This window comes from Epinephelus moara, chromosome 6 (assembly GCF_006386435.1).
Source record: "Epinephelus moara isolate mb chromosome 6, YSFRI_EMoa_1.0, whole genome shotgun sequence".
Classification (NCBI taxonomy): domain Eukaryota; kingdom Metazoa; phylum Chordata; class Actinopteri; order Perciformes; family Serranidae; genus Epinephelus; species Epinephelus moara.
In genome coordinates, this window is record NC_065511.1 from 21,849,993 (window position 1) to 21,863,823 (window position 13,831).

Sequence of the window (13,831 nt, forward strand, 5' to 3'; positions counted from 1 at the left end):
TATTTATCACATTATCCAACATTTTATTACATCTCTTTACGCAATTTTCTCAGACACATTCTGCTGGAAAAAGAAAGTAGAGCTGTGCACAACAGAGGACCATTTATATACAAATTGCAAAGTCTGAAAATTAGCCCCTGATGATACAGTTAATTCAGAAAAACCTTGGGGGGGGGGGCTAAATTTACATCTCATCCATGAAAGCATGGAGCTGTATTTATCAGCATGCCCTGTAGGTGGAGCACTAACCATGCTGTTCAGCCTGAGCCAACTCTATTGTTGTTGAGAAGGGAATGTGTTCATTTTCACAGACTCAAACTTGTTGTTGTTATTTGCTGTACAAAATGATGTTGAATATGCTGGCATTTTCCAGATTATTTAATAAAAGCCACAGCAGTTTTCTTTACAGTCACATATCATCACAGATAATATTTAATCGTACATATTTTTGTACAGGGGTGGTGATGATGCCATGAGTGTTGTGTTTTTGTTGAGACTGTAAGAGAGGATGCGATGCCGAAAGCTCTTCTTACCGTTTTGTCTCAATAAAAACTGTAACCTTAGTGTAGCATACACTGCAGGGCTATTGTGTTGGCTTGTATTGGATTGCACACATGTTCATCATATTGCATCCACTCATCCTGGCTCACGCCTGTACACACACATAACCTTTGCCTCATGATGCTGCCACAGGAACCATATTGCATCCAACTGGCAAACCTACAGTGGCATGCAGGACCAGTACAGGCAAGATGGCGTACAGCGCAGAGGACTGAGGAGGATCGTCTCTCACCCGGATTATAACCAGATGACCTTTGACTATGACATTGCACTGCTGGAGCTCAGCGAACCGCTGGAGTTCACCAACACCATCCAACCCATCTGCCTACCCGCCTCCTCCCACGTCTTCCCTGCAGGCATGTCCTGCTGGGTCACAGGCTGGGGCGCGCTCCGAGAAGGAGGTATTATGCATGAATTGGTGATTCTGGGCAGAACTGTCGTCATTTGTTGTTTTTTGCTCCAACTGATTATTATACTAATTTTGAATATTTATGCTTTTTATTATTCCTCAATCACGGGTGACCCACTCTACAGTTGTGTTTTTCCTTTTTGCATATCCAACTCACATCAAAATTAAGACATCCCACTCCTCCCCCATCCTTCTCACAATGCGCTATTCATCTCCGTCCTTCATCTTCCTTCCCTGCCTGCTTCCTTCTTCTTCCCTTCATCTCTCTCTCATTTCATCCTTTAGTCTTTCTTTCCTTTAATGTCCCTCCCATTTCTTTATCTTTCCCATCATGACATACTTCTCTTCCGCTCTACCCTCCCTCCCTTTTCTCTCATCTTTTTCTAATCTGCTCTATTCCATTAAGCCTTCTTCCATATCCATATATCAAGACAGACGCCGACTCTCCTGGGAAGCCTCTTAAACCTTCATTAGCTAACACTAATCCATCCCATTACCACCTTTGATGTTGGCGACGAACACAGAGGTCACGTGACCCCTTTGTCCTGGTCTTGCAGGTCAAAAGGCACAGGTGCTGCAGAAGGCAATGGTGAAAATCATCAATGACACGGTGTGTAACGTGGTCACTGAGGGCCAAGTCACCTCCAGGATGCTCTGCAGCGGATTCTTGGCCGGAGGAGTTGACGCATGCCAGGTGAGACCGAGCAGCATGTGCTTCAGAACAGAATAAAAGGACATTGGCTGAAACAGAACAGGTTTTGACACCCATATAATTATCATGCTCTCACATCCAAACCCAATCTAATAGCCACTCTCCCCTCACCTTACTCACCAGGGAGACTCCGGAGGCCCCATGGTGTGTTTCGAGGAGAGTGGGAAGTGGTTCCAAGCCGGCATCGTGAGCTGGGGTGAGGGCTGCGCTCGTCGGAACAAGCCTGGTGTCTACTCGCGCGTCACCAAGCTGAGAGAATGGATCAGGAAGGAGACAGGGGTTTGATGATGTCGGTAGGAACAGGGAGGGATGCGGAGCGGGGAACAGCATCATAGTGCTAAAAATAATGGAGACGGAACATTTGAGTCTTGATTCGGGACGAGTCTCTCCAAGATTTATTCATTTAGCAGCAGACTGAGGATACTGTTGCATGGACCCAACTACTCACATGAATGACTTGAAGCACTTTATGTGGATGCCGACCTCCATCCTCTCGCTCCTGCAACACACACACACACACACGCACACACACGCACAAACACTTACACATAAACCACACTAAGTCATATTTTGTATAGTTTTTTAAGGCATGAATCAGCACAGTGCATTCGCTGAAAGCAAATTTTGAAATACACACATTCTTTGCCAAATGTAACTCTTTAAGATGGATGCCAAATCTAAAAAGTTTTTAAAAATGAAATTGTGTTTTTAAGCCTTAGCATTGTGTACTTCTAAACAGGTGAGATGCCTTTATCCTCTTGGGCTGCAGTCAATGTTGCACTTTGCCAGTGGGCTCATGCTGTAGATCTTTCTGTAAATTTGGGTTTTATTCATCGATATCTTACAGGACCAGAACTCTTGTTTTAGCCTTTTTACTACAAAACACTTGCACATAACTGACGATTGTTTTGCAAAGCATAGCATCGGTTTTTAGATGGATTAAAGCATTTTTATCTACCTATCTGCCAGGCAGACATTAGTCTCAGTTTTTATCGGGAAAAGTATAAACGTTAACTTGTAGAGACATCTGCATTACCATGTGATGATAACAGAAGTTACGGGGAAAAAACAAAAGACTCGTTATGTTGCTCAAATCTATGCAGGGGCATTTTCATATCATGCTAAAATGGATGAAACCAGAAGTGTATAAAATGCGATAATCAGTCTGAGAGCCCACAACAGTGTTGTTAAAGCTAGCTGGTGACTTTTATGAAAATAACCGTTTGTCATATTTGCTGAATCTGCCGCTACATGCACATAGCAGCACACGAGACAGTCTGTGAAAGAAATCCTGCCCCACCTCCTCTTCCTGCTGCTTCTTATGGCATTTGCTAGACTCCACTGCAGCTGAAGGAAAACAACCAATCAGAGCTGAGGAGTCTCTGACACAGCTGTCAGTCATGTCAATCAGTGGGTCATCACCATTAGTGGGTGGTAGTTATCATAGTTGCCAGATCTGCTGCTAAATTTCAGCGGCGATAGCGGCGTAGACATCACCATGACCACATGGCTCATACAGACACAAACAAGCCAAAGGAGATTGATATGACAGAGAACCGATGAATGTCATTCAGGCGCACATAAAATAATGTCGTGAACATGACTGTCCATGTAGGCAATTATTTGTCAGCTAGGAAAGCTACCATGGCTACCATGTTGTTTGTTCGTCAGCTGACAGTTACATGGTTGCTGCCACTGGCTGACAGATTACACAGCATTTAAACAGCTTTCCCAGCCGTCGCTGTTACATGTTAAGTGGTGCACAGATGCACTAAAATGGACAACAGTCATGTGTGGTTGATTGTTGCAAATGCCTTTAGAAGCAGTAGAAAGAAGAGGCAGAGGAATATGATTGTTTTTCACAGATTATTGTCTCTTGTGTTACTGTCAGGATATTGTGAGAGTTTCAGCAAATATGACAAAAAGTTATTTTTATGAAAGTTAACAACCACAGCTCTAAGTATACCAGACTTTTAGTTTGTGGGCGAAAACAGGCAAAAACACAGCATGGTCCCTGAAGACTGTTGATTTTTGTTGATCTGGAGTGAAGCTTAAGTTGTTGTTGATCTGAACAGGGGGTCCTGGATCAGTATTTCTAATACATATTTACAGATGCTTACTGGCCTTGCCTGGTCTGTGAATGATTTGCCAAAATGTGATATTCCAAGGAGGTCGGGCAGGCAGAGGATGAGGATTAGATCCAGTTGGCTTTTGCACAGGTCTCTAGTTAAGCTCAGGGTGATTGAGGTCTTCAGTCACACACACACACCTGACAGCCAAAGCAAACCAGTGGGGTTTTCATCAGTTTGCCAGAGCAATGCAATGAGTTCTTATCCCTGTGAGAGTTTCCTCTCTCCGGTCATGACCAAGTCAGTCAACTTTTAAATCTAAGATTTGACTGGGTGATTTCTCTTACTCTTTTTGCCTTCATCTCTGACTTATCCTGGAAATATTATATCCTGGGTAAGCAAACCAAAGATTAGCATAAGTATTATTTATTGAAGGGGAAAAAATTAAGAAGAAAAATTTGTTTAGGATATTGCTCAGCGGACCTCTTTTATTAATTCCACAGAGACTTACAGTGAAACTATGCAAGCGTAAATGTGTGTTTTTCACAAAGTAAGGAGAAGCCACAACTTTTACTTCTTTTAATTATTTCACACATATTGTACAGTGTGATTTGGACTATGGAAATACTTTATAACCTTTCTTTGTTGTGTGTGTTTTTCTCTGTTTTTATACGAAAGAGTCGTAGTAATAAACATCTTTTATCCGATTTCTCAGTACCTAATTGCATTACCTGGACTATTTGTCTTTGACGAGGTCTCGTTTTGTATTATGTTGTGCATAATAAATGCATGTCTTGTGAGACCTTGTCCCTTCTCACAGTAGAATTGTAATGAGCATGTACCTCTCCTCCCCGTCGTGAGCAGCGTGCCTACCTGGGGAACAGAGGTGACAAGACGAACTCATATTGTCAAATAATACCTGCCTTTGTCACAGCTCTATCCTATTACCCTACGAGACGGGCATGTCGACTTCGGGAGGTGGATACACATACAGTGGGGGTTCCACTATCTCATCTGTCTTCATTAAAAGCAGCGCACCACTGGGGGAATAGGAAAATCAACATAGACAGTGCTGCTAATTTATGTATTCATCATTGTTGCTACATGGGAAGCTTTGTTTGTCGCTGTTCCCCATGCCCAATGAAGCTACTCACCAGGCTGATTAACTCTCAGGATTCACACCAGCCAGTTCTTTATCGGAAATGGTTTTATTTAAATATAAATATGTGTACAAAGGTACAAGCAACGATAGCTCATTTTTAGCAAATAAAATTCTTAATACATTATTAAAAGAATGAACAAACAGATGGCAATTAGTTGTGATCCAAAGAAAAAGCATAATAACTGCATTCAATGATTGATGAACAACTTAGAGAAGAAAATCTGTGGACCCAAATAAATCAACCAATATAGATACATATTTATATAAAGATACTTTACAGTAGAGCAGCTTACACGCTGTACATTAAGGCTTATATAAAATATAAAAATAAAGACAAGCGATGATGTTTGCCTCCTCACTTTAAGTGACATTTGATCTCTCATCAGGCTGCCTGGTAACAGCTTTGTAGACAAATGGCAGTACAGGCGTCCATACTGAAACATCCAGGAAGTGGAATGCAACTGGGCCAGGTGCAGAAACCAATGTCTCAAACATGAAATGGACATGAATATAAACGCTGAAGATTTTCACTAGACACATCATTTGCATGCAACAGAGAGAAAGTATGGGCTCAGCCATTTGTACAGATACTTAGTGTTTCAGGGTAGTACTGTTTCTTGTAAACATATTGAGACAATTTTGATTGAGTTGTAAAACTTGAGAGTGTATGGTCCGCATTTAGGACTGCCTCACACGTCTTTTCCCCACCTGAGCCTGCTGAAGATGACGCTGCATTCAAGTTTATTTCAAGTTCAAGATTGCCACCATTTTTCCAAATCGCCACTTTTGATTGTTCTGGTAATAGCCTCCTCTTCGTTTTACAATCAGAAAACAGTACCAGGGGTAGGACAGCAGTATTTAGCCTCAGCCCCTGTTTCCCCCTATACAATTATCACCATCTTTGGGTTTTCATGGCCTAAACTTGTCCATCTTGGTACAATACACAGTTAACATGTAGCCCTCCATTACAATGATGGCTAAAATACACATTCTCTTCATATCTCCTTCTTTTATCCACCAGTAAACAACACTGCTAAGTCCAAAGTGTTAGGGTTATTATCAGAAGAAGCTCCAGGAATACAGCTCAGGCCAGAAGTATTCCTCCACTCTTTAAACTCTTCATAAAGTACAGTGCCTGTAGCACTTGTTGGTCAGTAGAGCTAGCCTGTTGTGCAGAATAGTTTGTCTGTCTCTGTGGATAGCTCAGTCTTTTGTGGATGATAGAGACACAAATGTGCTTAGAATTCCTTTCGCATGCCAACAAAACACCAAATGACAGACAACAATAGGTTGTTCATATCTGTTTTTTTCCTCAAATATGTCTTAGCTTGTAATATCTTCTTTCAAAGTATTTAAGAGGTCATGATTGACATTTAGTGTTGACACAAAGTAAACTCTGAAAGGCAGGTAAACAGCTACCCCAGTCATTTTGGCCACCCAAATTCAGGAGATGCATTTCATTTGACTTTCTCGTTGGCCCTTGCACTGACAGAGTATCTCCACAGGTTTGGGTGGTCATCATGTAGAGATAACCTGGTGAGGTATCGCACTGTAATCATAAGTTTGACTTGAACATCACAATCTGCTGAATTCTCCAGCTCAGGAGCTCTACAGTTAGCATTATTGTAGATCCCGCCTTCCATCACAACAAATAAAGGTCGGTTATCCCATAACCTCCGTAAATCACATGACTCCTCCAAATACTGTCCAAACATGTCCGCGAAGGACCGTCCAAGTAAAGTAAGTCTCTGTTCATGTTAGTCCAGCCACACGCGTGTGGAGGTGACAATGGTTATCTACTCACTGCTCCTGTACTCTTCTTTTTTTCCAGTTATTTTTGTCCAATCAGACATGCGTCTGCATACGTTGTGAAGGCCGGCCATAGTCAGACTGCTGGGAGGAAACTTGTGAGGAAGCGTAAGAGAAGCGAGACGAGCTGGACACCTTGCTGGCCTGATCTGATTGGTCATACGCATCCACCTTCTCATAGGAAGCAGGCTTAACGTAGCTGGTGAAGGCGCGACCGTAGGTGGCAGGTAGGTAAGCTGAGCCACTGTAGAGGGGATCAGTTGGATAAATGCTGGCTGGCTGGGCGGGCTGCTGCTGGGCAGCTTGCTGCTGTTCATATGCGGTTCTGCCCGCTGTGGTGGTTGCGTATCGGTGGGAGAAGTCATAGACGCGAGGCTGGGTGCCATGCTGACCGTACATGGGGCTGGGGGAGGGCAGCTGTGATGGGGTGTAGACCGGCCGAGAGTTGGGCACATATTCAGAGAATCCACTGCTGCGGATATGGCGGTCTTCATGGCCACGGACATTGTAGTAACCATTGGTGGGGTCCTATGAGAAGAACGAAGACAATAAATCAAACTTTGCATGATTCCGTATTATTATGGATGAAAATAATGCACTATTTTCAGTGTTTCTTCAAGAAAGTATTTTCAGTTTTACCTTGATGTCCGATCTCTCATCCTCCTCCTCTTCCAGGAGGTCGCTGTGTTCTGTGCGCGATGTCCCAGGAGACTCGCTGCTGTTCGGTGCCTGAGGGAAGACCAAGCATTTTTGAAGAATTACTCGGATTAACAAGACCTCGCTCGAATAAGAACAAAACAAAGTCTGAGCACTATATTTCAGTGTTAATGTGAGTTTCCCTAACCATCAACAGAGATATCTACATGGCATGCAAAGAAATTTACCATGGGCTCTTTGACATCCTCCTCATCATCATTGCCACGTGTAGCGTTGTGATCACTGTGAACAATCTGAACTCTGATGTCACTCTTAGAAAGACGAGTGCACCTTTTACCTGCGGGGATTGAAAAGAAGAGGAGCTTTACTTGACATCACCGGGCAGACTTGTACATCAAAAATTGACATCAAAAATTCTATTTAATCACAGGGTGAGACGCCACAAAAATTGAACAAAAACCATTCAATTTTTGAGCTCACAAATGAAAAAGACTTTAATCTGTTTGATTTGAAGAATTGGCTGTTGACCCGCTCGCCCATACTAACCGTTGAGCTCACCTTTGCCTGTGTGCCTGCAACAGAGGGAGACTAGAGTGATGACACAGATGAGCAGGACACAGCCTCCACCTACTGCTCCACCAACAATTATCAACATAGGCAGGGCCTCTGTAACAAGAAGAGTAATAGAAGAGAAGTGCAGTGTAGGAGGAGTGGGGGTAGATGGTTGTCAAGAGAAGGGGAGGGATGAGATGAGAGATAGTAGAACATAAGTGTCAGTGTCAAGAACGTGCAGATCAGAGCATAAGAAAGAAAAAGAGATCCATTCATTTGTCTTGCTAATCCCAGAAACGTCAACGCCTATATTAATTCATCTGCTGTAAGCCCCGGCCTGCTCACAGCTAGCGTATGCTCACGCGGGCAATCCGGCATCCCACAGCCTGGCTATTGTCTCTAATCTCTCTGAAAGAAGGGTAACAAGGCCTGACATGCAATGAAGCAACAGACAGTAATCTAATTAGAGATTCCAGGAGATACCGCTGCCCATTTCTCTGGAGACCTCACTCTGCTACGTTGATGTAAATTACTGGCGAGGACCTTATTTTTGGTGTCTGCTGCAACAGTGGCTTCCACTAGCATCAGTGTCGTAGTACTACTGCCTGATTTTAAGATCACTTAAAGGGGCTGCAGCCTGAGATGCTGAACTTGGCTCAAAGACAGTGATAGAGAGTATGAGTCCAACCACAAACGCATGTGGCTTCCTCTAATTGACTTTTGTCCCCAATCAATATCTATGTTATGGGGCAAACATATTCATTAAAAGAACCATCTGCTGATTAAATCATATCGATTAGAGGAGTATAATTAAGATAAGCGCAAGACAGGAGCACTGCTTTCACCTAATCTGGCCAGCTTCACAGGAAGGATTAAGAGCATCACTATAACTTTTGAAGAGGGCCCTGCTGGGGGATTGTTACCCCTGTCTGTGGCCCCTTTTACACTGCCTGTTCAAGGCAGGAATGTTGCGCTGTTATTCCACTACAATGTTCTTTCTAAAAGCTAAGATCGTGAAATGCGGAGACAGAGTTGTCTCGCCGCTAAGCTGGCAGCAGAGGTAGGAAAAGGACAAGTGGGACATTTTGATGATATGTTATGTGTGCAACTTACTACTGGGAGATTTAAAAAGCAGCTAGAAGCAGTTAGCAGCTAACTCAAAGAAGAACAGCAGCCAAAAAAGTGGGAAAACAATAACGTCTCATCGTTGCAGAGGGTGAGATCAACCTCTATATGACAGGGCCAGTAAATGATTAATGTCATGTTATGCCATTGTTATCATTTAGAAAGCTCTGCCAATGTGTATGCTAAATGTCTCTAGAGGCGGACGCTGTTGTGTTACACTTGACGCCTGTCCCGCCTCTTTTGCTTGTGGGACACGAGCATGCTATATAAAATTACATACTGGGCGACATGATGCTGCTTTTGTTTGGCTCTGTGTAAATGAAGGTACTTTTTCGCTGCCCTATGACACAATCCCTGTGAAAAGGGCTAAAGTTTACCTTGCTCCTTCAGTGTGACCAGGGCAGTGCCGGTGCCAAAGCGGTTCCAAGCAGTGCAGTTGTAGCGCAGCTGGAAATCCTGGGCCAGAGTCTCGGACAGCACCAAGGAAGAAAGGACCCCGTGGTCGCTGGTTACTGTCTGCACTGAGTAACGACCGGAGGAACCAGAGGACAGGCTCATGTCTCCAAAGGTCCATACCTGTTGGGAGGAGCAGAAGAAAAGACAACGGGGAGTAAGTCACTTTTCTATGAAGAATTCCTCACCAGCGAGCAAAGCAGAGGCCTGCCCGGCTGTTTATCCTTAGATCCCGGCCTGCCGCTGACTGAACACCAGTTTCTCTCTCTGTTCTGCTTTCCTCTCCGCCGACCTCTAAGGTGCTCTGTGGCTGACACAGCTCACGGGCTCATGTTTAAGCTGCCTCCCACGTCTGCCCTGCAGGTGAGGCCTAAGGAGGGTTAGGTAGCTGCACTATGAAATAAGGCTCCTCTCTACCGTCTGTAGCACAGGGCCAGCAGGGCACCTGTCTCTCACTCCTCCTCACACCCTAATTATCCTCTCTCAGCCCAGCGTACGTTCAGCAGTTCAACAGGGTCAGGCGAGTGATGCCTCTTGGGCCGCTAATTGAATGCGGTTTGGCTGAAACCTGCAGGAAGTCGGTCTCCCACAGCTCCCCCAACTCCACTGTCTCTCCAGTCAATGTCGGTGCAATTACAGTTGTGAATGCGTGCGTGTTTGTTAGCGTGCGAGGCGGAGATGTGTTGGCGCGAAAGGTGTGAAGGTGAGGTCAGGGGTAAAACTACACTGACTGATCGCTCTCATGCGGGTGTGGCGAAGAGGAACATGGGAGTATGTAAGCTCCCAAACATAAGTGAGTGACGCACAACACAAATAAGAGGCTCACTTACAATCTTATCTGGCGGGGGGCTGCTTCCCACCCGGCACTCCAACTTGCCCTTGGAGTGCTTGACAGCGTGCTGCGTGGCGTCCGCTGTGATGATAGGTGGGCCTGTTGTGAGGAAAAAAGAAAGAGTGAGCGGAGCAGAGAAATGAAAAACAAAAGAATATTTTGAAATATTGACCAATGCCAAATTGTCATATAATCAGTTTTGATGCTACTTATTCAACACATCAGTTCAAACATTACAAGCAACTCTGCATACTCTGAAAAGAAACCGCTCACCGTTTACAGTTAGAGTGACATCTCTTTCCGCAACTCCAATCCGGGGTACGATGGCCTTGCAGGTGTATGTTCCAGCATCCTCCTGGGTAACAGCCTTCAGCTGCAAGGTGTTGCCATTACTGAGCACCTAGTGAGGAATCCAGAGAGACAAGTGAGAAGTGTGTTAGGGAGAGAAAGAGCCAGAAAGGGAGAGAAAGAGCAGGGCGGTGGGGAGAAGAGGCAGACAAAGGAAACCAGGACCTATATCAGTGGCCCACTCATTGTGGAGGCAGCACAGAGGTGGGCTGACCATTGTAACAAATGCTGGTGGTTTGAGTTTAATTTCATTGTGAAGAGCTTTAATCACAGCATTAAGCACTCCAGCCACCGCTGAGTGACCGTGCTGCTGGGGAGATTGTTGTAATTAAACAGTGGGGACAGAACGGAGCGCACTATGGTGTGAGTGGGCCCTAGCCTTTGGAGCCGCTACACTCACTCACTCCTTAGCTCATTGATCCTGTCATTCCATCAAGCTGTGATTAATCCATTTACCCCCACTCCGTCCTGCCTCCCTCCCTCTCTACACCCCCCCACTGCTCTCACTCTCTCCGATTTTTTATTTCAACACACTTATGGAGTAACCCAATTAATCCATTACTCGTGGCTGTGTGAGGGACAGTGGCAGTGGGTGGATTAGAAAAATGCCTGTGCTTTTCCCTCAGAGGGGCTGAAAGCGTTCACTCTTTGAGATGACAGCATCGCTTACGCCGTCCCGCAGCATTCTTTACTGGGGGTGTTTTCTCCAGCATCGCCTCAGAAATTATATTAGTCGCCAGGAGAGAGGCTCCTATGGGATGCCCCCACTGATGGTGTGTGCGCTCAAAGACTTTTACCAGGATGATGTAAAGTGAAGGTGGAAATGTTCCATTTGTTCCACCTACGAAATTGACTTTGAGGAAATGGATACTCAAGTGCAGTTGGGCCTGTTTTAATGTCTAAGAGGCAGGAATGCTGTTCTTAAAGTTGCGGCACGTGTTGTAATTCTGTAACCACAGCTTGGCTCACTGGTTGTCTGGCTGACTGATTGATTGATCAATTGATTAGAGTTATGACAGCATGTCATGTGCTGTGATGATGCTGTATGAATCTGTCAGTGGACAGACAGTTTTCTGCCAGAGGCTTTAGCCCTCAGGGAGCATGGGGAGAGGAGGTGTTGAAGAATCAGCCTGAAAAAGAATGTGTGGGGGAAAAGTGTGAGGGATTCATGCCTCAAGGCCATGTGTGAATGTTTCTCTCTGGAGGGAGGGTGTTGATGGGTGGTGTTGAAGCTTTACAGCCAAGACAAGGTGGTGACTAGTGTTGGTTGCCTTACCACGCTGGAGCCCTGCTTGGTCCAGGCCAGGGTCAGAGGAGGGTTTCCAGTCCATGCGCAAGTAAAGGCTGCATCCATCCCTATGTCCACCGTCATTGGCTTTGGCTCCGACAGCAGTCTGGGGCCAACTAGGGTGAAGCGACACAGGCAGCCAGTTACAATCAATAAGAGGCTGCTTTTACAATAACATGCACCTCAAGAAAAGCTCAAAATGTACAGCCTAGCCACACTGTATATATTAAACTCACATTGGACATCGACCAGAGTGCTGACATTGGTGCTGCCCACAGAGTTGGACACCTCACAGGAGACGGGGTCTGTGAAGTAAGAGTAGTCCACCGTCACCTCAAGGCTGTCCCCATTTGCTTCAGAGATGGGGACTCCTCCTTTGGACCACCTGGGACAGATGAATAATTACATTATACAGTCGCATTAGTTCAGGGAAGGTACTTAGCCATGCGTATCAAAGTGGCTATTAGCCGATTCATGGCTGGTGCCAATCACAATCAAACGCTGCCAATCAAGCAGCCCACAATGAATCTACGAAACACTTGCATGCTTGTTCTGCTTTTTTTTGGATGACATCTTTACTTTGGTTGCCATGTTGGCACTATATAATGTTTAGAGTTTGTTGTGAGATTGTGCTGTATCATCATTTTATACTGCTGGCTCTGCGTGCGCGGTGGCAGGATCCGAGTGAAAAATTGAGATTAAAATGCAGGATGGATACCTGTATCCAGTGATTTCAGGATTGGCCGAAGCAGAGCAGATGAAGAGAACCTTGGCTCCCTCGGTCACAGTCTGAGGCTGGACTGATAGAGTCACTGAAGGAGGGTCTGTGAGAAGGAAAACCTTTATGTTACTGACACAAATTGGATTTACTAATCTTATTACTACCATTCACCTTTTAACGGTGCAACAGAATCAAATGTGCTTTACAGATTACTGTGTGTAGCATGCACTCTGCTGCAAGCAGGAAAGTTGATGCAGGGACACTTACGCTGGACGTTGATAGTGACCGATGTCTGTCGTCCAGCTGGGGCAGCTGGGTTAAGAACCCTGCAGGTGTAGGTGCGCCCAGAGTCGCTATCCTCAGGGACGATTGGAAGCATACTAACAGCTGTCTCCCTCTTCCCATCCTCCATCGGTGACTGCAAAGTTGCACAATAACTGTTAGATGCTGCCGGATGTCCGAGCAACAGTTTACAAACTATGCTTTTAAAGAGAGACTCTGTTACAAACGAGCAGAACTGGGCATCAGCTCAATGGCGCACAAGCAAGTCACTTGCCATTTGCTATCGCACCACTTAGGAATATCTCTATGACACTGCAGTCTTATTTTTTCATGTGTGAGGCATTAAAATTGCCATCCCGTTCTTTGGCATGGCAGTTAAATCATATATTTTATGATGCAGCAGGGGATATTGTGCTGTTCCCACATTTCTGAGAGTGTTCCCCGTCAGCGCTCCTTGTTTGTCATCATCTTTTAAATCTATTTACTGCTCACAGAAATCAATACGCCTAAGTGAGGAAAGGTGTAGATTCTGAGGATATGGCTCACTGCTCTCTCACTTTCTCCCTCTCTTCCTCATCCGCACACATACACACACACAGGAAAAAAAACAGTGATGGCCAAGGTGCCTGTGTGTCTGTTTTTTTGGGTGGTGACAGTGAGGAAGAAGTGTCACACATCTTAGCAAGGGCAAGCTGAGCCTTTTCCCTGGACAGCCAAATCAATGGACGCAGGCTTTCACTTCCTCAGCCAGACACACAAAAAGCACTTTTATGCTAGATCAAATCACATCACTCGCTGTCACCACCCCTCACTAGGACAAAGCTTTCTCTGCCCCCAGTCTCATATCTTAA

General features: G+C 45.0%; 2 protein-coding genes across 4 annotated transcripts in view; one reads left to right on the forward strand and one right to left on the reverse strand.

The window, feature by feature from the left end:
• st14 (ST14 transmembrane serine protease matriptase) overlaps positions 1-6,060 on the forward strand; it is a 32,209-nt gene extending 26,149 nt beyond the window's left edge. Inside the window, exons 17-19 of the mRNA XM_050046080.1 lie at positions 694-962; positions 1,528-1,664; positions 1,806-6,060. Of these exons, the coding sequence (XP_049902037.1) occupies positions 694-962; positions 1,528-1,664; positions 1,806-1,967 (568 nt within the window). The 3' untranslated portion in view covers positions 1,968-6,060. The remainder of the gene's footprint in view (positions 1-693; positions 963-1,527; positions 1,665-1,805) is intronic.
• Positions 6,061-6,232: 172 nt separating this feature from the next.
• Positions 6,233-13,831, reverse strand: part of kirrel3l (kirre like nephrin family adhesion molecule 3, like) — a 32,576-nt gene continuing 24,977 nt past the window's right edge. For 2 of the 3 annotated variants that reach the window (XM_050046082.1, XM_050046081.1), the window contains exons 5-15: positions 12,966-13,116; positions 12,696-12,801; positions 12,214-12,362; positions 11,966-12,093; positions 10,615-10,741; positions 10,340-10,440; positions 9,434-9,632; positions 7,926-8,045; positions 7,607-7,716; positions 7,362-7,451; positions 6,233-7,250 (exon numbers count right to left, since the gene is read on the reverse strand). In XM_050046082.1, the coding sequence (XP_049902039.1) occupies positions 6,759-7,250; positions 7,362-7,451; positions 7,607-7,716; positions 7,926-8,045; positions 9,434-9,632; positions 10,340-10,440; positions 10,615-10,741; positions 11,966-12,093; positions 12,214-12,362; positions 12,696-12,801; positions 12,966-13,116 (1,773 nt within the window). In that variant the 3' untranslated portion in view covers positions 6,233-6,758. The remainder of the gene's footprint in view (positions 7,251-7,361; positions 7,452-7,606; positions 7,717-7,925; positions 8,046-9,433; positions 9,633-10,339; positions 10,441-10,614; positions 10,742-11,965; positions 12,094-12,213; positions 12,363-12,695; positions 12,802-12,965; positions 13,117-13,831) is intronic. The other variant, XM_050046083.1, reaches the window with a different exon arrangement.